Genomic DNA, 23,519 nt, shown 5'->3' on the forward strand with positions numbered 1-23,519 from the left:
TCTTTCTTTGAAACACAGTTTGAGACACCTAAATCAACACAGCACTGTGGGGAAGATGTCATCAAAATCTGGTTCCCTCTGGAAGCATCCACCTTCGTGGCATGTTACTCATCACTATGGGGTAGAGATGCACTATTGCCAACATCTGTACTTTTTACCAAAAATCCTGCAGTATTTATTGCTTCATCTATAAAAAGCTGTTTCTTGGAACACAGTGATTACATTACAATCTTGTTTTTATATAAAAGTGCAGACACTCACAAGTAGTAATGCTGAATGTTCAAATACAACTAAAAATTATTAACAACCTATTTCTAGAGCCTAATATTCTTCTATACTAACGTGTAAGTTCTAGCATTGATTGTTCCTCAAGACTGTATGGAGCTACTGCCACAAAAATAATCAAATAGGTAAGGCTACAAATACAGTCTCCCTGAGATGTTCTAGGTATAAGAACCCAAACTTGGAGAATGTTTTTACGTCACTAAGAAGTTATGCAAAAGTTTTGTTTGGTCCATTGTGATCCCTGAGTGAGATAACGTTCAACACCTCAAAGGACATGATCTCTGTTCTGCACTTCTGGAGAGCAATTATGCAAGGCAGTGGCTATTGCATCTGGGAATGAACCTCCAGACAGGTCTCAAGAGCTCCTTCTGTTTACAGCATTTCCCTCTCAAGAACTTGTCACCTTATCTTAGAGAGATGATCAGCCTTTCAATACAAAGAATTATTTAATTTCCCTGACTCACTGGTAAAAACCAAAAAGCAGCTGAAGTGGCAGACTTAGCTGCATGTCACACTGAGAAGTCACCATTCACTTCTGAACATTGATTCAAACCATAAGCAAGCCAAAAAATCCAGACCAAACTTTAGATCAAATGCTGATCCCATCATGTGGACCATTCTCCTTTAATAGCAAAAGAATTGTGTTTTCCAGCAGAAATCTTCACTGTAGGCCCATGATATGGACAGGGGCTTGTAATATTACATGAATTTGGGTTTTGTTGCTGTTTGAACAGTTTTTCAAACTCTTATGGCTTCATTTGTGATCTTGGACCTCTGAAGGGTAATAGGTTGGGAGATCATCATGGCAGACCGACAACTCTGAAGTTCCAAGCTTCAAGTGAGTGGATTCATCCTCTGGCACTGTGCAGTTTACCAGTTGCAGTTCTTTGGTGAAGCAGAATTCAATCTGGCCAATTGTTTGTGCTTTTTCACCCTAGAAAGATGAAGGGTAAGATCAGCCTCATGAGAAGGAGAACATAAATCAGTGATTCAGCTACATTGCCCTGTAGAACAGCTACACTGTTCTGTAGAACACAGTAGTGATTATTTGCGTATTTACCAGATGAAAAATGTGAAGTACAAGAGGCATCCACTCTGAACAGCTTATAGTAAATACTGTTACTCAGAACCAATCTGAGACTTGTCTAACTAGTAAGCCTCGTTATAAAATGCTGTGACACATCGTCCTGGCCTTCACTCATCCGCAGAGGCCACAGAAGCTGTTCAACCCCAATGATGAGCTCTGGCTGAACTCTGTGAATATTGAAGGGTACATGTGACCAGAAAGATACTTTTCACCAACTCTTCATAGTAGGACAGGAACTGAGGCAAAAAAAATTCTTCATCCATTAAAACACAAACTAAATTTTGTAACAGCTTTTACAGAAAAAAATACAGAACCAAGCTATCAGAAGGAGCAGAAGCATCATTTTTGGACTACAGGACAGGCTAGGAGGAAAACCACCGACCATGAATAAAGCAGGCAGGCATGGAGGCCTTTCATGTGGCAAAAAGATTACAGAAAAATCTCCCCAAATACTCAGGTCTAACAAAATGTGGGAAAAAATGGTTTTGGAACAATTAAGCAGTACAAAAAGATACATACAAGACAAAAGTAACTGTGGTGAGGATTTTTTTGTTTATTTGGAATTTGTGTTGTTAGGGGGTTTGCTTATTTTGTTGGGTTTTTTTTCAAGAAACGTCAGAACAGAGAGTGTGTCTAATCCATTCCAAACATCAAAGTACCTCCATCATGCACAGCAGGCATTGACAAGTCTAGAACTCTGAAAAAGGCCTATCTTCAAATAACTGAGATGTACTTTTTCATTTCTATTACTCAATACCTTCAGCTGTTAAGTACAGGAGACCCAAGCTGTACACTACTTTCATGTAATTGAAGCAGTATCCCAAGTATCCTAAAAGCAATGGCAGAACTACAGCGCACAGAGCTTGAAACTGGGGCTTGTGTTAGCTCTGTACTACTTTAATGTCAAAAAGTGGGTGAGTGTACAACCCACATTCAACTAATATTCCTTTAAGTTCCTTAAAGTAACTTATAAACCCATATTAAAAATATTGTAACCTATAGATTTTTTTCTTGTTAAAAAACATATGAGTACAAAAACCTCAGAGCATTACTAAAGCAAGAGCTGACAACACACTCCAGCAGCAACTGTATCTCAGCAAGTTTTCATAAATTGTTGCCTGTGTATGGGCAGTAACTCCGCCAAGAGTTCTGCAGTAAATCACCTTTCACAAGCTGAGATAAGAAGGAACCACTTATAAGAGTGAAAGCTAACCTTGTGGGTTTTGTTTTTTCATTATTTTTCTGAAAGAGTAACCTAGTTGAAAAAAAGGGAAGAGCTCTACAACCTAAGCGTGTAGTTGTCCAGAAGACTTATTTTGTTCCTTCAGAGGCACTTTTGGTTCAGATATGGTGACCTGTACTTTACAGAGCACTGTCTCTGTGTACCACCTTCTCTACTGCATTATGATGCACAGCACAATCAACGGCAAGGAAAAGTAAAAAGACATGGAATTTTGAGACATGATTGGCTCAAAAGGAAAGACTACAGTGAAGCTTAAAATGCCTTTCTGTACCTCTTTAGATATGGACTTTCTGGAACAATCTCAGAGACAAGCTTCTGAGCTGCTTTATTTCAGAAGGAATCTGTTCACTGAGTAACTTCATGCAGAACACAAGAGCCATGCCCAGTGGAGGGATTGCTGCTGCTGACAGCAGCACCCTCACCAAGACTGACAGTCACTGGCTCCATTCAGCTCACTCTTACTGGTTTTAGTAATCTGCCATGCAGCAATTAAGCTTTAGCAGGCATGGTGTAAAGTGCTCAGCTACAGCAACGCCTCTGGTAGGATGGATACAGGATTCATACAAAAGATGCAGGTGTAAATCTTTTAAGACAAAGAGACCTCTAAAGCCCAATTCCAAGAATCAAACAACACCTATATGCAAACAGCTGTATACACAAAGAACACTTAGACCTAAGTTTCACCATACCAAAGATTTTTCACTCTATTTTTGCTGTACTTTTGATTAAAAAATTCTTCTTAAAAAAAGGAAGTTATTTTTTGTTTGGGTTTTTGGTTTTTTTTCCATTTTGGAAAATTAGGGGAGTTTTTACCTCTTCTGGAGGAAGGCATTGGATCTTTGGTGTTACACCATAAAATCTTCTAAGAGCTTCCTTTATAGCAGTCATCTGAAAAATTAAACAGCTTATAGAGATTAATAAGTCACAAGCACACTTTCCAACAGCTACTACACTGGTGAAGCTCTCAAAAATCTATATAAAAAGCACAACCTTAAAGAACTATAAAATTTTTAAAAGATCATTTGTCCTCCAGAAATTAGCTGACTCCTACTGAAAAAGAAGTCCATGCATATGATTTTGTTTTATAAAAGATTGCCTCTTACCTTGTAATATGAACTGCTCGGCTTTATCCCAGCTTTCAAGAGACAACTGAAACAAAGATAAAACATTTTTCCAGGTTTCCTGTATGAAAACATGCCTTCATAATCATTAGGTAAAACAGAAATCTTAAGAACCTTTCAAGCATTACAGTAATGGGAACAAGGGCAACTTGTCTTTCATTCTTTGCCAGCCTAGGAAAGGCCATTTTCTGAAAGGACATGTCCCATCTAATTTGGCAGTCAGGAAGAACTCTTTCCCACACCTTAATCTGAGAAACTAGGATAGTTCAGTCCTCATACACAGCTAGGGGAAAGAGAGCTTCAGAGTGCTTTGTTCAGTGCCAGATAGGACATGCAGTTTAATTGCTTCCTTTCTCCTGCCTTGAGCCATCCCCCTGTGCTCCTGCCACTGCAGAGGAAGACTTGTGAGCGTGTTCCAGGCACCCTCAAATACAACCACAGGATGGGCTTCCTGTACTGGGAGACACACAGCACACTGGGAGAGGGATACATCGTGTCAATCAGGATCAGTGTTGCTGTCAGGGCAGACACTGTTCCAATAAATATGTTTTTGCAGAGGAAAAGTTGGTCACATAAGAGAAATGAGATAGTGCTAAAGAACCTGCAGCCTGTGTACCTCCTCCTTTAGGCTCACTCCTGAGAGGAGTCCACATTTCCAAGCTGGCAAGACTCAGGACCTAACATAAAATGAGTCTGTGAGTCCCAGCTTCTTCTGTAAGAAGTGGGAATGGTCAGTACCTTGCAGGATATAATTCATAAAAGCTAATTCCCTTCCAAGGTCAGTTTTTGCACAAGGAAGATTTTACCCAGCTGACTAAAGGACAAGCTGTTTTTACTTGTCATTTTACACTGCATATAAGGAGGCAAATAGAATAGATGATGTTCTGTTAATTCTTACAGAAGGCTGCATGATGTCCTCTTTTTAATAATTTACTTTTTGGAAACAATTTTTTTAATCACTGACATTTTTTTCTCATTCAAGGAGAAATTATATACTATGAGAACATTTTCAATCTTTTTACTCTTCAGTAAAGATAAAATTAATTATACTAATTTTCACAATAGCTAATAAGCTTTGAGCAATTAATTTCAACATGCTTCAATCTCTATTCTTTTGCAGTGCTGCACATGCTGATACAGAGTCACATCATCGGTCACTGTGCCATCTGTAAACATTTTAGTCACACCATCACAGCCACTTAGGCAATTGACTTAGACATCGTTAATTTTAACATTACATATGTCATGCTCAAACAATGTGTATAGAAAAATCTGCTACAGTTTTAAAAGACATCTACAAACCTGAGGTGGGAGAGAAGATGTATTTCCTTTGTGCATATACAAAATAAATGAGACTTTGTCTAGGAGACTGCTTGGCCAGGATACTGGCAGAGCATGAACAGAATGAGCTGGTTTGGGGTTTCTTTGGGGTTAAGTTTTTGGGGGTTGCTTTGAGTTTTTTTAAGGTATGTTTCTTTGTATGAAACTATTTCCTCTCTCAGATACTGTCCTCTTATGGTCAATAAATTGAAGTCAAACATCCTCTCACTCATACCAAGCACTGATCAGGAAAGGACTGTAACCTTCTGGCATTCACTTGCAGCCAGAACACATGAATACAGCACTTGGACAAGGCACAAGAGTCTCATCAAGACTTTGAATCTGGAATGCCCAGAGCTTTGGGACCGTAAGGAGAAATCAGCCCCTAGGACAAAGCAAAAGTCCCACATGGGGGTTGACAGAAAGTCCAGCATAGGACTGCCTGCAGCAACTGAAGCCTTCATAACCTCCTCTTTTGCTGCTGCCTCTCAGCCTTTTCCCAGGACATCCTGCATGATTTTGCCTGCAGCTTGTCCTTTCCCCTGAGCAAAGCACTGTCTTAAAAACAAGTGTTTGGGGCTCAGCATGACTCAGAAGTTTAGGGGGGATTTGTTACTTGATTTAGAACTTTACAGGTACCATAGCTTTTGGTATCAAGATACAGCCTGTAAAGCTTCTCAAAAATGTAGTGGCTCACACAGTGTAGAACAACGCTGCTAAGGATGCTGCTGGCTTATCTGACTGAAGTGACCAGAGACTGCTTCTCAGGGTAACAACTCTTCCTCTGAACTTCAGTACTAAAAATAATTTCTGCTAATTCTCATTTCCTCTCTACCATCAGATTTTTAGACTTTCATTTGAGGCTTGAATTGAAACTTTTAGGAACTGTTTGAAATAAAAGCCAGAGTTCATCAAGTTCATTTACGTACCCATTGAGATCAACATGCTGGTAGAGTTCTAAGGCTTTACCAAAGTACTTCTTCTGAGAATTAAGGATCTCAAGTGTGGCTGCACAAGTGCCATGTTTGTCCCACTCGTGTTTCCTACAGGAGAAAAGCAAAATGCAAATTTTAGAATACATTATTTGCACATGTGCTGTACAAGCTAGTCATTGTACTTTAATCAAGTATCCAAAAGGCTACACATGTGGAGTAGAACACTGCATTCAAATTTATCACACATGTAAAAAGTAAACCCAAGCAAGATCACTCCCACCATTTCAATAACAGCAACATCTATATTTTCATTAAGTAAATATGTATCATGCTCTTATGATACAATGCCCTCTCAGTGTATTTATACAAAGATGTTTGGAGGTCAGAATGTAAAGTATTTGTCTAGAAAATTACTATCCCTAAGCTTTTTATAAGTTTTAGTGGAACCTTTTGTGTTGAACAGACTTTGAAAGCACTAATTTTTTTTCTGAACTCAAAGGATTAAGCCTTATTTTTGGTTGAAACAGTATAATTGCACAAGCTGCTAAGATTTTAGGATCAGTTTTTATTCTGGCCTGTGGCAGAATTTTCACAGGCCTTCTCTCAAGTCTTGCTTCTAGTCCACTATCCATTCTCCTAAGGGCAAGGAATAGAGAGCAACAGAAATTCTTGCAATGTACAGCACACAAACTCAAACAGGACAAAAACTGGGAAAAAGACAAAAATCAATCAATTATCAATTTATCAATTCTGAAGTCCATTGGAAGATTAAGCAGTATAGTCTTTATCGACACTGCCTGTCTTTTTTTAAAATTATTTTCAAATTTTCATGATCTACTTGTACTATTTGGTATCAGTTCAGTAGATATACAAAAAGATTATCTAATCACAAACTTCTGCCCTCACCACAGCATCCTGTGACCTTATGATGCCTTAAGTACATCATCAAAAAGAGAGAAGAAGGACAACTAGTACTCACTTGAAAGCCTACCTTGGAGTTGTCTGTTCATATTGAAAACTTCAGATTTTTCTTAAAGAATTAAAACATCTTAAATTCTGTTTGGATCTAGAGAAATAGTGCACTACTTCTCAACAGATAATTAATAAAGCAACTGTGGTGTCAGGAGATTTGAGGCAGGGGAGAAGATGCTTTACTGTAAGATTTTCACTGTATCTTCCCAAATTTAGCCTTGTAGAGAGTTCTCATCTGTAACATTCAACACAACTGCATGTCAAATGAATTGTTTATTGTCTGGAAGAGACGAGTTTCCATGGGCAGATTTCTCCACAAGGGATTTTAAACTACTAATGGGAAAAGACACCACAGTTTTAAAGTAACCAGAAGCTCTTTTAGGGGTAAACTTAGCAAGAGATATAGTTAGGCTAGATCAGAAGCAGATAATAGTCAGATCCAAAGGGCTACTGAAACAGCAGCAAGCTGGAGGCAAGGCTTTGCATGTAGGACAACAATTTTAATTCAGAGAATGTATACATGCATGTGTGTAAAACCAATGGTGAAGTGCTTGTCTTTTGAAGAATTTCAGTAGTACTTGTATTCAAGTGTCCTCCTCTTTCTAAAAAGAAGGTAGAAATAGAAATGCCAAAGATCTGTTGGCATTCAAGAAGCTGATTACTGTTCCCATGGAGTGGTTTGGTGCAGTCTGCACTGACAGTACCTGTGCACCATCATCTGCAGCAAGCCAAGAATGCACCAGGCCCAAGTGTTTTAATCAGTCCTGTGAGCTTCCAGAATGGACAGAGACTTTAGTCTCCACAAAATATTTATCCAGACTTTAAGATTACACTCTTCACAGTGTTACTTTATTTTGCAGCACAGCCACACCAAAGAACAAAAGAAAAGATAGTAAAAACAGCTGCCAGTGCTTGTGAAGCTTCTGCACCTCGTGCACCCACAAGCTTGGTGGTAGGACAGAACTGCTGTCAGTAACTTTACTGAAAAGAGAAGTGGCTGCCATGACACAGTGCATTCTATTTTTCTATTTCCTCTTCTATGAGGAAACCCAAAAGGAAAGCACTCTCAAGACCAGTAACACAGTGAAACTAGCTAGGGAAAGAGATCTGGAAGCTGCTCTTGCAGCTAGCTGTGACACCCCAGGGCAGCTACTGCTACTCGGATTTAATGTGTCAACAACAGGTGTTTGTCCTCCCTGGGGACAAACAAAATTCTCTCACCAAGTTTCATTTCTCTAAAACTTCTGCTACAGCCCTCTCTTCAACAGCTGTATTTTACAAGAGAATAGATCTATACTGTAAATGAGACTGGCAAGACACACTGCTTCAGTGGCCTCCTGGACACTTCTTCTCATGCACAACATCTCACCTGAAGAGCTACTCAGATGGAATTTTATAAAATAATATCCAAAATCCTTTTCAGGGCTTTTTAATACTCACCAGAACTGTGTGCGATTCAGAGATGAATGAAGCACATCAGGCCAGTAGTGTCTCATGTCTGACATAAGATCCTAAAAACATCACAATTAATAAATGCACCTACAGCACTGAAACAATATTTATTATACAATCTACATATATTGATACATTTTTTACAACTGAAGCCTCATCTTTCAATGTCCATGACTGAAACATTTAGTTGAAGAAAAATAAAAGGTCTTTTTCCTCCATATTCTGAAAATGCTGTTGTTGGAATTAACAGGTACACCTACCTAAATATCTGAACATACTAATACTGATACTGCCTAAAATTAAGACTTTCCTTCAACTGCCCCTGCACAAGTTTTTCAATCATGCAGTGGTTTCACATTTGTTGGCTCAAGTCTTTTATCCCTGTTTATAACACATAAATTAATTTTGTTGAATTAAATACATCACAGTTCTTTTAAGTAGAAAAAGAACAAAAAAGGACTAATGGCCTAGGAGAAAACACACAGGAAACAGTACTCTGAACTCATAATTTCTTTGTTCTGATTTTGCAGTAGAAAATGCGAAGAGAGCACCAAGTGACTGAGTCTTTTTCCTTTTGCCACTGCAGATCCATCACCAACGTGGTGCTGGACCTTTAGATTTAGTAAGGAGGATGTGGCTGAATGAGCAAAACTCATGTTCACATTTCAGTTCATGGCATGTTCATATAATCAAATAGGTGCAGCTGCTAATGATCACAAGGATGGCAACTTCAAACAGTACCAGAAGCACTCAAAGAATTCCTAGAGTCCTTAAAAAAACATACCTCTCAGTAAACACTGAGTGATATTATAAACTGCATATTTTTCATATAGGATGTGCAAAAGTAATTGCACTTAGCTCTGCCTGATATGTCTGTTTTTGTTTTAAATACCTTGATCTCGGTGACATTGAAATGCCATGTCCTATTACAGTCTTCAGCTCTGTCAGGCCTAGGGAAGAAAAATAAAATTGAAAAAAAGATGTCTCCTAACTCACTACTGGGAACTAACATATCATTGGCCTGAATTTTAAATATGCAGGATTATAGCTGGAGATTTTACTTTAAAATGCAAGTAAGCCATCAGAACCTCCAGTGGTTTAGAAGTAAAACCTTCAAGACATTGATTACGGCCAAAAGATTTCTCATGAAGATTCAAAAAGATGGCCAAAAGATTTTGTCATGATTCCTTTGTTTAGCCCTTTGGTCCCTTTCATTCTTTGTAAAAGTCATTTGGGTGTGCCAATGACTTGGGAGGGTCTTGCACATGATGTCACTGGTGTCACTAATGGCAGTGACATCCTAAATTGCTGCCCCATCTGATGTTTCTGCAATTATCACCAAGACACTCTCAGAGAATCAATACATAATGCTGCTCACTTTTCCAGGAGGCATGGCTTAAACTCCTGTACTGATTTTAACCTGTATTTGTCCAGAAAAGTTTTGAATTGCTGCCACCGACATCAATTCCAGTGAGTTGATTCCTTTGAAGCAAATTAGTTTTTCCTATATTTTTGCAATATTTGTCTGAAGATAAGATACTCAAAGCCACAAGCAGTCATGAGATATTAACAAATTCTTTTTACTCAGAAAGACAAAAAAAAGAAGGGAAACAAGTTCCCTTTGTGCTTGAGATGATTTCTGATCTTATGAAGAGATGTATAAATAAAATTTGTGTGAGGCCAGAGAATTTCAACGAGTCATGAGATACAGAACTGTATTTCAGTTTTATGTCAAACCATAGGGTTTTAATTTTTTTTCAAGGAATCATAAGGACAGATTAAGATCTCAAAAAAATTAAAAAAAAATCAACAAAAAACCCCACAAAAATACCCAACAGAACAAACTAAAAAACACCCCAAAGAAACAAACTCCCATCCAATAAAACCAAATCACTAAACATCCTGATTTACTTTAAAAATTGATTTTTCCTTTCCAGGCTGAAATAAAAACACTCTGTGATCATACCACAATCCATGGATTGTCCAATACTTTGGCGGGTCATGACAATCATTAGCATTCATCTGTAGGGAACAAAAACACAGATTATTTGCTGCATGTATCCAGAAGTAAAGGTTTAAAGGCAAAATTAATTCAGGGATGGCCCAAAGTTCTACTGTGACATGCTAACTTGCCAAATCAGGAACTGGTGAACTCCAGTTACTTGAAGCTGTCATGGATTATTTATACCACTTAGGGACCCACTGGCATTAAAATTTTGAAGCAGATCAGTGAAATCTGAACAGAGCATAAAGAGAAGATTAAAGGACATGTTCTGATGTAACAGGAAGTAGCCTGATCCACACAAACAGAGCTTTATCAGCACTTATAATATTCCAGGTGGCAGCTCTCTAATTTTCTCATTACCACATCTTTTCAAGGAGTGCAGAGCCATTAAAATAAAAACATGCAAAATAAACTATAATACTGGACAAGCACAAAACCTTCTTTAAGCATTCAGGGCTTGTTTTTTTTACACTGTATTAAAAGTGAAAAATACAAAAAAGAGATTAAATATATTGCTTATTCTAAGTAAAATGGACTTACGCTGTAAGGATTTTGACTTGAGGGACAAGGGAATGGAGAAAAAAAGAAAGACTAAATACCTTTCTACAAAAACAGAAAAATAGAGCCTCCAATAAAAACTGTTGATAATACAGGAGAAATAGCCTACACTTTAATTACCGTTTAGAGCAGACACATCCCTGAAAAAAAACAAACTAAAAAAATCCATGTCACACATCACAGAATACCATTACTGTATTTTCCCTGGTTATTCTTCTTAGCAATTAGAGCTCTTTCAAATAAACACTTTTTGCCACTAACTAACAACCTCCCCAGACGTTCCTTTCCCATAATAATAGCTTTCCTTTTTGGCTCTGCATTCTGTCTTAATTATGCCACAATGTCTTTTATGTGATGCCAGAGCAAGAGCAGAGTGTAGAGAAGAGCAGGCACAAGCCTGTAATCTCACTAATTGCCTTCCACATGCCACAGGCCAGTGGCAGCAAACCTGCAAGCTCTGCGAGACTTTCTTGTCCTTTGTCCATTTCCTTCCTCTCCTCTTTTACCACCAACAATACAAGCAATTACACCCAGAAACAGCTTTTTTCCCTGAAAGGAGTATTTTGAACAAACACACACTGCAAATGCCTAAACAATATTGTTCCTGTCATGACACAAGCTCTGTGGAACTGGAGGGGATTGGCTATCTAGCCCAAAGTACAGCAAATTAATGGTCAACAGCTTGCTCAACTGAGGTGGGAACAGAAAAAGTGTAATTGTGCTCCTTATTCAATATATAACTGCAGGTCTCAGATGTGCTAATGGAACACCCAGAGCATTTTAGATCTGAAACCATGGTACTAACCTTCCTAGCAGTTTCTTCTACCTGTTTCATCAGATTCTTGGTGTTACCCCGTGTGCTGACAGAACTGCAAGGTCAATGCAACCTACAACACATTAACTCACACTCTGCATGCTTTGGCCAGTTTCATTCAGTCTCCTTTTTCATTCTTGCCTTAGTTTCTTTACAATGTTCATTTTAAAGCAGTATCATAAAAAATGTAAATGTTGGTCTGCAAAGCTGGGTACCCCTGTTTGCTTGGGCAAACCCACTTCTTGTCAGCCTTCCTGTTCATCACAGACTGATTGCTGGAGGATTAATTCAACCTCAGGCAAGCACAGACTTGAAACAGAGGTACAAACATTTATTTTCAAGCCTTATATACCTAGATAAATTTGAAAAAGAAGCACTGTTTTCTCCTGTTTTAAAGCAATCTGATAATCAAACCAATCCAAAGGAACCATACACTGTAAAACTGAGCAAGGTGCTGGTGAGGCTCTAGAGCACGCATCATGCTAGGAGGGAACGCTACAGCAGAGGGATTAGCCTATTTGTAACAGCAAGTCATTGCATAAACAGCATGTGCCAGAAGTATGGAAGCTTTTTATCACCTCTGAAATGCCAAAAAGTGAAATACCATCAACGTGTCACAGAAGTGTTACCTGTTGAGCTGCCCAAGTTACAGATCCCTTGGTACAGCAGCAGGTAAATGTGAGAGTTGTGCTACTGGATCACATACAGATACACCAAACTGAAATGAAAAATCAGCTTCTGGGAAGTGAAATATTTAATCCTGTTCTCCTTTCCAACCACCTTGCTTAAGTAGGCCATCTCTTTAATTAAGATAAATTATAAGTTACTTTGTAATGAAATGTGGCAACTGCTAAGAAAAATTCTTGCTTTTCAAACTGTGGAGAGAATTCACCTCTTCAACTTCTCCTCATATAGCATGCATTTACTCCCCTTCCTCCTTCTCCCCACACCCTGGGGTAAAACAAATGAATAAATGAACCAAATTTATAGGGTTGCTGAAAAAAATTGGGTGGCAAATAAAACAAATTTTATACTTATTGAACACCTCTCTAACAGGAGCTGTTAGTCTAAAACCTTTCATATAAAGATCCACAAAACCACCTAAACCAAACCTTTTTCTCAGAAAACTTGTAGAAGTTGTAGACATAGATTAAGAGTTATCTTATGAATTACATGGACATTGGGAAAAGCATTTCTTTTGTTCCAGAACAGTGTATGGCAAGAGCTGAAATGACTTTGACACACCTGGCTTAAAATGCAAAGAAATATATCTAAGGAAGCTTTTGATCTCATGCTAGATCACAATAGTGTATTGCCCTCACTTTAGTCACTTTAATTCTTTTTCTATTATGTGACTACTTCTATTTTTACAAAAAAAAAAAAGAAGGAAAAACAGTGTTTCTATTCTTCATTTAAGCCTCTGCTATAAAATTATTGTCAAAGCCTGAACTTAAGAAAATTTTTTAGCTCATATGAAAAAATATTTTTTTTAAAAAACAAATCATCTGTTGCTTAACCCAACATTCAAACTTGAATTCAGACTGTTCTGTTCATTACTCTATTCTACTGTCCTTTTTTTGACTCTTTCCTTCCTCAGAACATATGTGCAATAAAAGGCAGATGACAGTGGGTACCCTTTCTTTGTTGTCCTTCCCCTTCCTAACAGAGAAGGAACTAAATAACTTACAAACTTGCACTGGATCTTCCACATTTCACACATACAAACACAAAACCAACCACACAGAAAATTTTACCTTTTTGCAATCTCTAGGATGCAAAAGCTGAGATGATAGTTCTCTTTTTAAGTTCTGCAATAAAAGCTATTTCACAACTCCATAAAAGGGGAGTTGGAAAGTTCCTTTTCTTGGCCTTAAGCTGCTCTTAAGTCACTGATTTGTTACTGAAAAGCGTGGTGTGAATTAGCCACAGGCACAATTTTTTAAGGGAACATGAAATTCATAGTCACTTGAGGTCTGTGAATTTAGCTTAGATATCTTTGCATAAGACACAGTCACCTTAGGTCAATTATATGGTACTGGAATTTCTAATCACATTACAAGGAAGAAAATCTCTCTTCCTCCTTCACCCTTTTCACTGTAGTACTCAGTAATTAGGTCCTGAGGTTATCACTACTTCTATGATACCACTGTATTTTAATGGGCTAGTTTGAAAGGTATGACTACAAAACACTTAATTGTGCTGATCACACTCAGTATTAAAAGGCACCAGCTGAATACTTACTTTTTAAAGCCCAGGAAGAGCTGGGAGAGACGTATTGTCAAATTTCTGGCATGCTGATCTGTGCCCTCTAAAGTTTAAAGAAGGCCTTTCAGGCCTTCAAAAGCCTAAAAAACGTTTCAAGTACAGATTTGCAAAACAGGTAGGAGTTAATATGCAGCTCATCCACACACCTCAAGAACACACTATGTATGAAAGAGTCTATTATCAGATTCCTTTAGATAGGAGGCACAAACTAAGAAGTACTTTCAGAAAAAAAAGCATCTCACAGCTTTTTGTCATAATTGATATAATGACTTGTGCTGTTTCTTCCACAGATTTTTCCTTTCAATATCATGTCAACAATTTTAAACTGAATAGTAACATTAAAAACATTTACACCCTGAAAAACACCAGTTATATATAAATACACCAAACATACAGAAGAATCTACCTACTTAAAAACACTTAAACTAATTCCTGAATTTAGGAACTACTCTTATCTAAAACAAGAAGGATGTTTTAGGAGTAGAGTTGATATCTTGTTCCTTCATATGGCACAATGATGGGAAACTAGGAGAAAAAGTCACTTAATATGATTTTAATATCCCTTTTTCTGTACTTCTTTGAATGCTTCTGTCCACCTCTTACTACAGAATATCACAAGAAATTAACAAAGTACAAGAATGCTTACATTTTCAATACCTTCTATTATTCACTACAACTTCACTAGAAGGTTATGTAAACTATCTGTCAATTTAAAAACTGCACTACCCTGGAATTCAGAGGAGTAACCGGCATAAATACAAAGTGGGAAAACTGGTTGCTAAGGGGTTTGTTTTATTAATTTTGCGTTGTTTCATTTTATATTTTTTTTCCAATTGTTCTCATCTCAGTCATGTAAGCAAGGGTTTGCACTGCTACTGACTCTGAATACTGACTCATGCTAGGCACTACAAACTCTTCAACACCAACATCTCTGCTTCAAGTCATTAACAGTGATGTTTAATCAACAGAAAATCAGACATATTGCATCAAATCTTTCCTTATTTCTGCTCAAAAACAGGCAAACAAACAAAAAATAGAACAGTGATTTTGGTCCTTGGTCTCAGTTAGTCACACATATCTGACTTTTGTTATTGATATAGTCCTCCACTTTTAAGTAAAGTACATCTACTTTTCCTCAGATATTTAGGCAGCACATGACTTTTGTTGCTACTGCTTTTCTATCTATTTCCAGAAACAGGAATAAGAAATAAAAAAGTACCTAAAACACAAAAAATAAGATTCTAATGTTGTAAAAAAATCCTAAGAAATCTTTCTCATGGCAGAGATATTTGGCTGAACCTGAAGCTACTTTATTATCCACAAGGTTCTTCAACCTTGTATCAATAAATCTGATCATATTTTTAACTTAACTGTATGGGAAGGGACCTTTGAGTACTTCCAGTATAGGAAAAGTGTTCTACTTATCAGATGGTAGTAGATATTTAATAGCAATAGTACCCCTCTTAGCTGTGCTTTGACATATGTTATGTTGAAAGGTTGGGTTCGTTTTGGGTTCTTACCCCTCAGACACAGCAAAAAATGCAGAAATACTCAGAGACACCTGCCACAACACCTTTATAGCTCTCTTGCCTGACTGAATCACTATTTGATGAAATCACAGAAATACTGGAGCAAATATTACAAAGCTAAAAAACTTACTGTGCAGCAATTAGTTCAAATACTGATCTGTCATCAGTCAAACAAGGCAGGCAAGTCTTCCTACAGAGTCTGATGAAAGTCTAGGATTAAGTTATCACTAATAAGATGTCACAAATTCTGTAACAAGCTTACGGTACAGTACATTCTATACTGATGACTCTATCTGTAACACACCACAGTCTTTCCTGCTGCTCTGCATTGCAGGGGAAGTAGCAAAGCTTCCATCAGGATCAGGAAAAGCCTGTATAAAGGCATAACCAAGATTAAATATTTCATGGGTTTTATTCAATCTGTTTTCACAAATAAATATCCAATGCTACCTTTTTTAGGATAAAAGAGAAACACAAAACTCTTACCTTACATACAGTCACTGGCCAATGATGAGCAAAATACAGCTTTTTCCAGGGATGAAAGTGGATGTCACTGGAGAGAGACAGACAAATTTATTTTTCTTCAAGCATTTTAAAAAGAGGAACACCTTCAGGCAAACACTCCAAACTAACACTTAGGAAAGAAACAACATATTACGAAACCTGCCAATATCTTGATTGTTAAACAAATTCTCCTTTTGGCAACCTGCTAATATGTTGATTGTTAAACAAATTCTCCTTTTGGCACCCTCTCCATATGCTTTCCATTTCTTAAGTATGGAAAAAACACATTGTTCTGTTTTATATTTACAGAGTACTTATTGGCATGCTTTTAAAATTATTTTTTTTAAAATAGGTGTCTTTATTTAATATGTTAAGAATTTTCTAATTCTTCTTGATAAGCACATTATCTGAGAAAAAAAAAAAAAAGCATACAACCTTCTCGGAACTGTAAAAAACTTTCTTCTAAAAAAGAAAGACTACAATTATTCACAAACTATGTAGTTTACACTGCAGGACATGCAACTGGATCTTGCAAGTCTCCACAAACTTTTTGATTAAAAAAAAAAATTCAGAATAAAAAGTAAAGTACAAATTACAAATCTCAAAAATTCTGACTTTCTAAGTTTATAGGCATTTAATTCAAACAGTACATTTTTAAATGCTTATTAAAAGTGAAGTAGCTTTTAAACATTTAAAAAGTGATCAAACTATAACAAAGTCTTAAGGTTACCTATGGAAGAATTTAAGAGGTATTCCATATTTTACAAGAACATGCCTGTTTCTAAGCCTCTAAGAATAAGAGATTTATAACTCACAGACCAATCAGTACTATCTTACTCATATGCAGAGGGGAAAAAAAACCCTCAAAAATTTGTTCAACAAGTGTTCGAAGCCTGTGTCACATCATTTTTATAGAGGCCTTTTCCAACAGTTTGGAGCATATCTACTCTGGTTAAAGTAGAAGTAAATAAAAAAACCTGTTGCATCAGACACTACTGCATATATATTTAGTTATTAAGCAACCAGACAAAGTAATTAAATAGTACAGCAAATGGGAAAAATAAGTAGAATTGTAAATTATTTAAACTGACAACATTACCTGCAGAACTGTCAAAATAAATTGTGATTCTCTGGAAGCTAATAGCCACTTGTCAGTCATTAGTTCTTTCTAGAGAATATATTACCAAAAGAAAAAGGGAGGGAAAAAAGGAATAAAAGACAAAGCTAATTCTTCTCAACCTCAAGACAGCCTAGGGATGCTTCTGTGTTATCTCACACATCAGTTATTTCCTCTAGGTTTTCTAGTTTGCAATGGCTGCATTTTCTCTTAAGCATTTAGATGTATTCATGGTTTTCTATATAATTTAGGAGAATAGCTCTGGACCTGACCAGGCATAGCCACAATAAAAACTATAAACACTTTTATAGGGATCTTTACTGTTGCTGTAGAAACCTGAATAGAGGAATTACTCTATATTACAAAGCAGTTAATTTCCTTGGTTTTAGAAAGTCCTTGCTTAGAAATGATCTTTCTTTAGACTTTCCGTTAAATCTTTCATCTGTATTTGAAACAGCAGCTGAACTTCTGCAATGTCAGTCATGCCAAATAAAGTTCCCCTAGAACACACTTTTTGGCTAAGGATAGGTCAGAAAACACAGAGTGAGTTAAGCCCAGAACTGGAATCCAAGGAAAGCCATTTTCAATACCTATGCAGCTTCAGAGGTACTGCCCCTTCTCTGGACCTGAGTTATCCTGCTCTGTGCAGCTCAGGAATGCCTCTAGAGCTGACTCTTTGCCAAGATAGCCAAGGCAGAGCCTAAATCCTGGGGATTGAAGAAACATCAGCACAGGGTCTAAGCTACCCACCAGCTGCAAGGTAAACACTGAAAGAAGTTCAGCACTGAACTGAGCACTCCTAACCATTCTCTTGCCAAAGCACTGAAAGGAAGCAGTAAAGTTTAAATAAATAAAGTTTGCTCATATAATGCAAGAGGAATTTCGGCTTTGACCACAGAAGGGTGTGATTTGGGGTGTGGTTTCTCCCATTGCCCATTGGTACTGAAGCTCAGATATTGCCAAGGTGCAACAACCACCAAAAGGTGGTGAAGAAATCTGATACAGCCTCAGTTGAGATGTCGTATGAAAAAGAATTTTATATTGTCAGAACGGAGAAAATAGCAAGGAAGAAGAAAAGATAAATAAAAAAGTAAACAATGCAACTGTTAATGCATCTCATGCCACAGAGATGACTCCAGATTTTTTGCTATAAATTTCAAAATAATTTTCAGATTTTGTCATTGCCATATTACAACTCTAAATGATTAATCTACAGCAAAATTAGAAAAGATTTAAGTGTAACAAATTGAATTTAAGTTTCCTCTCTTTCTTCATGCTGACACATGTAAAGGTTTCCTCAGGCATGATCCTTGCTCCTGTAGTTAATATAGATGCCTTATTATAAATCACCTAAGGGAAGAATAACACATCAAAAATCGTACATAATAACAAATTTACATTAGAAGTTAAACCATTCTCATCTGCAGTTACAAATGGGTTGTCAGATGTTTCATTTTAAAGCACATCTTACCTTTGAGTAAATGCATCTGAAGTACACCAACAACATAGTGCCATGGAAAACCAAACCAGAATCCAATAGTGCAGCTCTGCAGGTTTCATTTTGTTACCCAAATAGCTGTAAAAAGGTGTTGAAAGAAGAAATCTGTTACCTATCCAACACACTTAAAGTTAAAATGAAAAAACCCACTACTATGTCAGAAATAACGGCTAATGGTAACTCTAGATTAGTTTTACAACCATGGGTAAAATGAGGATCTCTTTTAGGGCTGTGCCTAATTCCCCAGCTTGCATGGTAATTTTCATAGACTAATGCCATCAAGGATGAGATCACCATTTCCTATTTTTTCTTTACATGTACATGGTTGCAACAGAGCCACCTTCCAATTAACAGAAATCCATAAATCTTCTACCCAACTATATTTTATGTAATTGAAGACTCTACTTGTAGTCAGCTCAAATGCAAAAGGGATTCATTAAAAAAACTTTGAACTTAATATTAAATATTCATGCTAGATTGGCCAAGGCTGATATTAGAAACTCACAGGAAGCCAAGTATGATGTCCAAAGATGAAATTCTGTCTAAATGCCAGTTGACGACTAAACTAATACTTTAAAAAAATGCTGCTAAAACCACATGAGTTTCTGTTCCTGTGATAAACCTGAGATAGCCTCTATGAAATCACACACAATTTGCCTAATACTTCATGGACCTTAAAAGTCAGGGGAAAAAATATACAAATCAACCTTCACAAACAGGACTTTCACTTGGCACAGGTCAAAAATCTCAACTGTCTCCCCAATCTACCAGCCATTTCACAGCATTTCAAATGCTACCTTCTAGAAAGGGATGTATGTGAACATATTTACATTCAAGTTATTAAAGCCTCACCAAGCCTACTTCCCAACTTTCTTAAAATGACAACCCTACACCACAAGACACTGCATGTAACCGAGGTGACCTTTCTAAGATCGCTCACTATACAAGTCGTATTCTTTAATTCTGTGAAGGTTTTTTATAATTCATCCTTACAACAGTCAAGTAAAGCCTGTTTTGACACCAGTGAAGACTGATTCAGCCATTACACTGAGAAAACTCAGTGTAATTCATATTCACAGCTCATTACAAAGAAGAACCCATTTTCCCACAGTTGTTACATGGCTCTGGACCCCACAGTTCTGTAAACGCTGTGCCAGAGCTGAAGTACAATTTAGGGAGCCTCCCTGCTTGCAAAATGTGTGGGGATTTCCAAACTTTGGAGGGGCTTAGGCAACAACAATAACCAGCTAAATTTATCATAAGGTCTTGCTAAATTGTGAGGAAGCTAACACTTCTAAGACATTCTTCTATTTCACACATTAATGCCTCTCTAATTTGTAACACACACATTACCAAGGTACTTGGCCTAACAGAAGATACAAAAAGATAAATATTAGTTTCCAACTGTTGATTACCTGATCTAGTTTCTTCAAAAAACATCAGAAGGAATTTCACTCACCAGGTAAAAGAAGAAAAAAATAGTCATTTTAAAAAATCATTTGGAGAGTGCTACTTGTATAAAAAGCAAACAATAATGTAGAACTGTAGAACTAAAACTAATGCAGGATCTTTAGCAAAAGCTAGCTAAAGCAAGACATATGTGCTGTATTAAAGAAATTTATATAGTAATACAGAGTATTAAGAGTCACAAATAAGTAATTAGCTGCTGGATAGCAAATTTCCCCAAGAGCTCTGCACCTTAAGTGATCTCTAGTCTCATCATTTGAACAACAGGAATTAGTGATGTGAGATTCTGCCTTACAGACTTGCTTAATGACTTCATCTTCTATTCTTTTCAACTGAAAACCAACCAAGCAAGACAACTTTTCTGCATGAGAACTTATCTACCCAAGATAAAACACTGAGAGATGTAAGGAGTGTAAGATTCATGGAAAATTCTGCCCTACCTATAAAAAGCAGGAAGTACTATTTAAAACATAGTAACATCACACCTCACCAAAGAAAAGCTGCATTTTACAAAGGTGTGGAAGAAACACCTTAAAGAAGTCGATTATGAAAGGAAAATAACTCAGCAAGCATTATAGAATTTCTTTTGATGTAAGCTGGTAGGCAGAAAGAAGATTTTTTTTTTCTAGTGACTAAGTTGAAAAAAAAAGCAATTATCTCCTTTCTCACTGGACTCTTATCTTTGATCAAGTAATGACCAGGGACAGAGAGGGCTTCAAAAAATGCTGCTATCAGAGCAGCAGAGGTGTTGATTTATTCTGCATTTTGTTCTGAACCCTGGAACAAGAACATAAGGCAACAAAGACAGTGAACAGGTTTGAGAGCCCTCAATCTGTAACTTTCACTTTTTCCCACTGACAAACAATACATAAACTCTAAGGATTTAGCTCAGAAGACAACCTTGCAGCTACCACACCACTATCATGACAGACTGATTTATTCAAGCTGACCTTTTATTTGTCTGTGACATTGATGGTGGTGGGTGAAAAGTGCATCAATCTCACCTTAAAGGCACCTTTGATGCACATTTGAGGAAATACATGCATCCAAATGAAAACAGTGTTAACAACTAAGATGTATAAAGCACATAAATTTTTAATAACAATTGCTTCTGCTTACTAAATTTACACTAGATTACTAATTTCACAAATAGAAGAAAGAACAGGTTTAGTAAATATTACAGCAACTCTTCTCTAATAAGAAACAAGGATTTCCCACTACGAAAGCTAGTTACAAAAAAAAAAAAAAGTCATGATATTCCAAAAGATTTCATAACAGAAAACTTAAAACTGCAAAATGATGAAACCTGCACACATACATAAAATTATTACTTGAAACTAGGCTATCCACTCATTTTCATTATGGATAAAATTTCAAAGGGCACAAACAGCTTTGGAATGACTCTTGGTTTATTATATAGAGAAAAGGAATGTTAAACACGTGTGTATTTGTGTGTGTGTGTGTGTTAGTAACCTGGTCAGGGCAAGGTCACTTTCAGTTATGTTAGCATTGTTCCATGCTGCTTTCAAAATTATCTGCCCAGGCTTATCAAAGACTAAGGAGAGCTTGTAATAAACCTGTAATAAATGAGGAAGAGAAAATCTTCTCTTAATACATTCATTATAGTTTGAATTCTAATATACCATCTGGAAGGGACTGCTGATGTAGCACATGCTTCTTTTGGACACTAGCAGTTAGTCACCTCTTACTTTACTCCTTTATTTTCTTTTTGTTTTGCTTTTAACAATTAGCTTGACTAGCAAACCCCTCATTAATATAAAATTTCCTGTTCTACGCTTTAGTTCAGCATGTAAAATCAGAAGAGAAGATGCTGCAGAACAGCACTCAAGGATCAGCAAGAGATACCCATGGTTATGACATAGCATGCACGCAGCTAAATGTTTGCAACAGTGTCCAAAGATAAGATTTAGGACAGTTAGCCTGGCATCTAAAGCAGAAAAATAAACACCCAAGGCTTTGGTAGCATCCCAAACAAGTCAGCATGCACTGTAGCTGTCACAACGAGTTAGACAAGCCAAGTCACAACACTATGCCAGAAGCATTAATTTAAATTATGACAACGCTCTTAGATCCGGCAGCTTTTACCTCCACTGTCCATTCCCAGCAAGCCATGCATAGTGCTGGCCCGAGTAACTGCAAAAAGCTCTCTGAAGCCTTTTTAGAGGCACTACTCACTCCCACCGCCACGGCAGGATTTCAGCAGCACCCCTCTCTCCGCCGAGGCTGAGCGGTGCCGGGGTGAGCCCGGCGGGAGCAGGGGCTGCGCTCAGCCCCGCCGGCCCCCTGGGAAGCGCCGAGCACGGCGGCAGCTCGCTCTCCTCGCACGGCAGCCAACACACGGCTCTGCTCTAGCACGGACGGAACTCCGGCAGCAGAAAGCCTTTTCTCCAGATAAACAATCATTACAGAGGCGTCTGCACGAACTAGAGAACGCGATTCACCCAAGCATCCGGAAGCGGGAGGCCTCCAGGCGAAAGGAGGATGCCAAAGCTGATGTAAAGTGTAAAAAAACCCGAAAAACTATTAAGAGTGTTTCCCCCTCTGGGAAACGCTGCCATTTACTCGGCTGTCTTTCGATTTGCTACGTATGGAATTTAAAGCGTAAGAAGGGAAGCTAACAGAGTCCGTCCCAGGCCTGCAAGTCCCACCTTTGCAGTTGGCGCAGCTGAGGATCTCTGGCACAGAGTCACTCTCCCAGGCAGAAAAGCCTACTCAGAAACACCTCGGGCGGGCCGGACCGCACCGCAGCTCCCTCCTGCCCGGCTGCCACCGCGGGAGCGCAGCCCCGGGGCGGGCAGGGGTCGGGAAGAGAGAGCCGAGGGAGGCCGGAGCAGGGACACTCTCAAATCCGACCTCCGCGGCCTCGGGTTCAGACCTCACCACACCTCGGCACGCTGCACGTACCCCCCGGCCCGCGTTACCTTCCTCCCGCCGCCCCGGCGCTGCCCGCAGGAGCTGCCCCGTGCCCGCCCCGCTCCCGGGCCCCAGCGCGGCCCCGCCTCGGAGGGCGGGCGGCCGGGCCGGCACCGCCGCTCAGCACGGGGGCTGTCGGAGGCCTGCCCGGCCACTGCCGGCTGCTGGGGACGCACAGACCCGGGGGGCTGCGGCCCCGCTGCCTCCCGGAGCATCCCTGGAGCATCCCTGGAGTATCCCCGCGGCCAGCCGGGCACCGCGGGAGCAGGCCCTTGTGAGCGCGGGCAAGAAAGGAGCGCCTGGTTGCGGCGCGCTGCGGAGGAAGTAATTTATGTGGATGGTTTGGCTCGTCCTGATGTTTTAGTTCTTTTTAGCATATTCAAGGACTTAGTTATGTTGGTTTCGTACTGAGT

General features: G+C 38.4%; 1 protein-coding gene across 2 annotated transcripts; it reads right to left on the reverse strand.

Annotated features, from left to right (window-relative positions):
• Nucleotides 1-868: 868 nt before the first annotated feature.
• On the reverse strand, nucleotides 869-23,184 carry RNASET2 (ribonuclease T2). Of its 2 annotated transcripts, none has more exons than XM_015621951.2 (10): nucleotides 23,115-23,184; nucleotides 18,679-18,783; nucleotides 16,073-16,139; nucleotides 10,382-10,437; nucleotides 9,308-9,365; nucleotides 8,404-8,474; nucleotides 5,986-6,099; nucleotides 3,719-3,764; nucleotides 3,429-3,503; nucleotides 869-1,219 (listed from the first exon to the last, which is right to left on the reverse strand). In XM_015621951.2, the coding sequence occupies exons 2-10, from the start codon at nucleotides 18,765-18,767 to the stop codon at nucleotides 1,040-1,042; spliced, it is 756 nt and encodes a 251-aa protein (XP_015477437.1). In that variant the 5' UTR covers nucleotides 18,768-18,783; nucleotides 23,115-23,184; the 3' UTR covers nucleotides 869-1,039. The 2 variants fall into 2 exon arrangements, with proteins under 2 accessions (XP_015477437.1, XP_015477438.1); XM_015621952.3 differs by lacking the exon at nucleotides 23,115-23,184 and adding an exon at nucleotides 22,842-23,083.
• Nucleotides 23,185-23,519: the final 335 nt, after the last annotated feature.

The sequence above is a fragment of the Parus major genome, chromosome 3 (assembly GCF_001522545.3).
Source record: "Parus major isolate Abel chromosome 3, Parus_major1.1, whole genome shotgun sequence".
Classification (NCBI taxonomy): Eukaryota; Metazoa; Chordata; class Aves; order Passeriformes; family Paridae; genus Parus; species Parus major.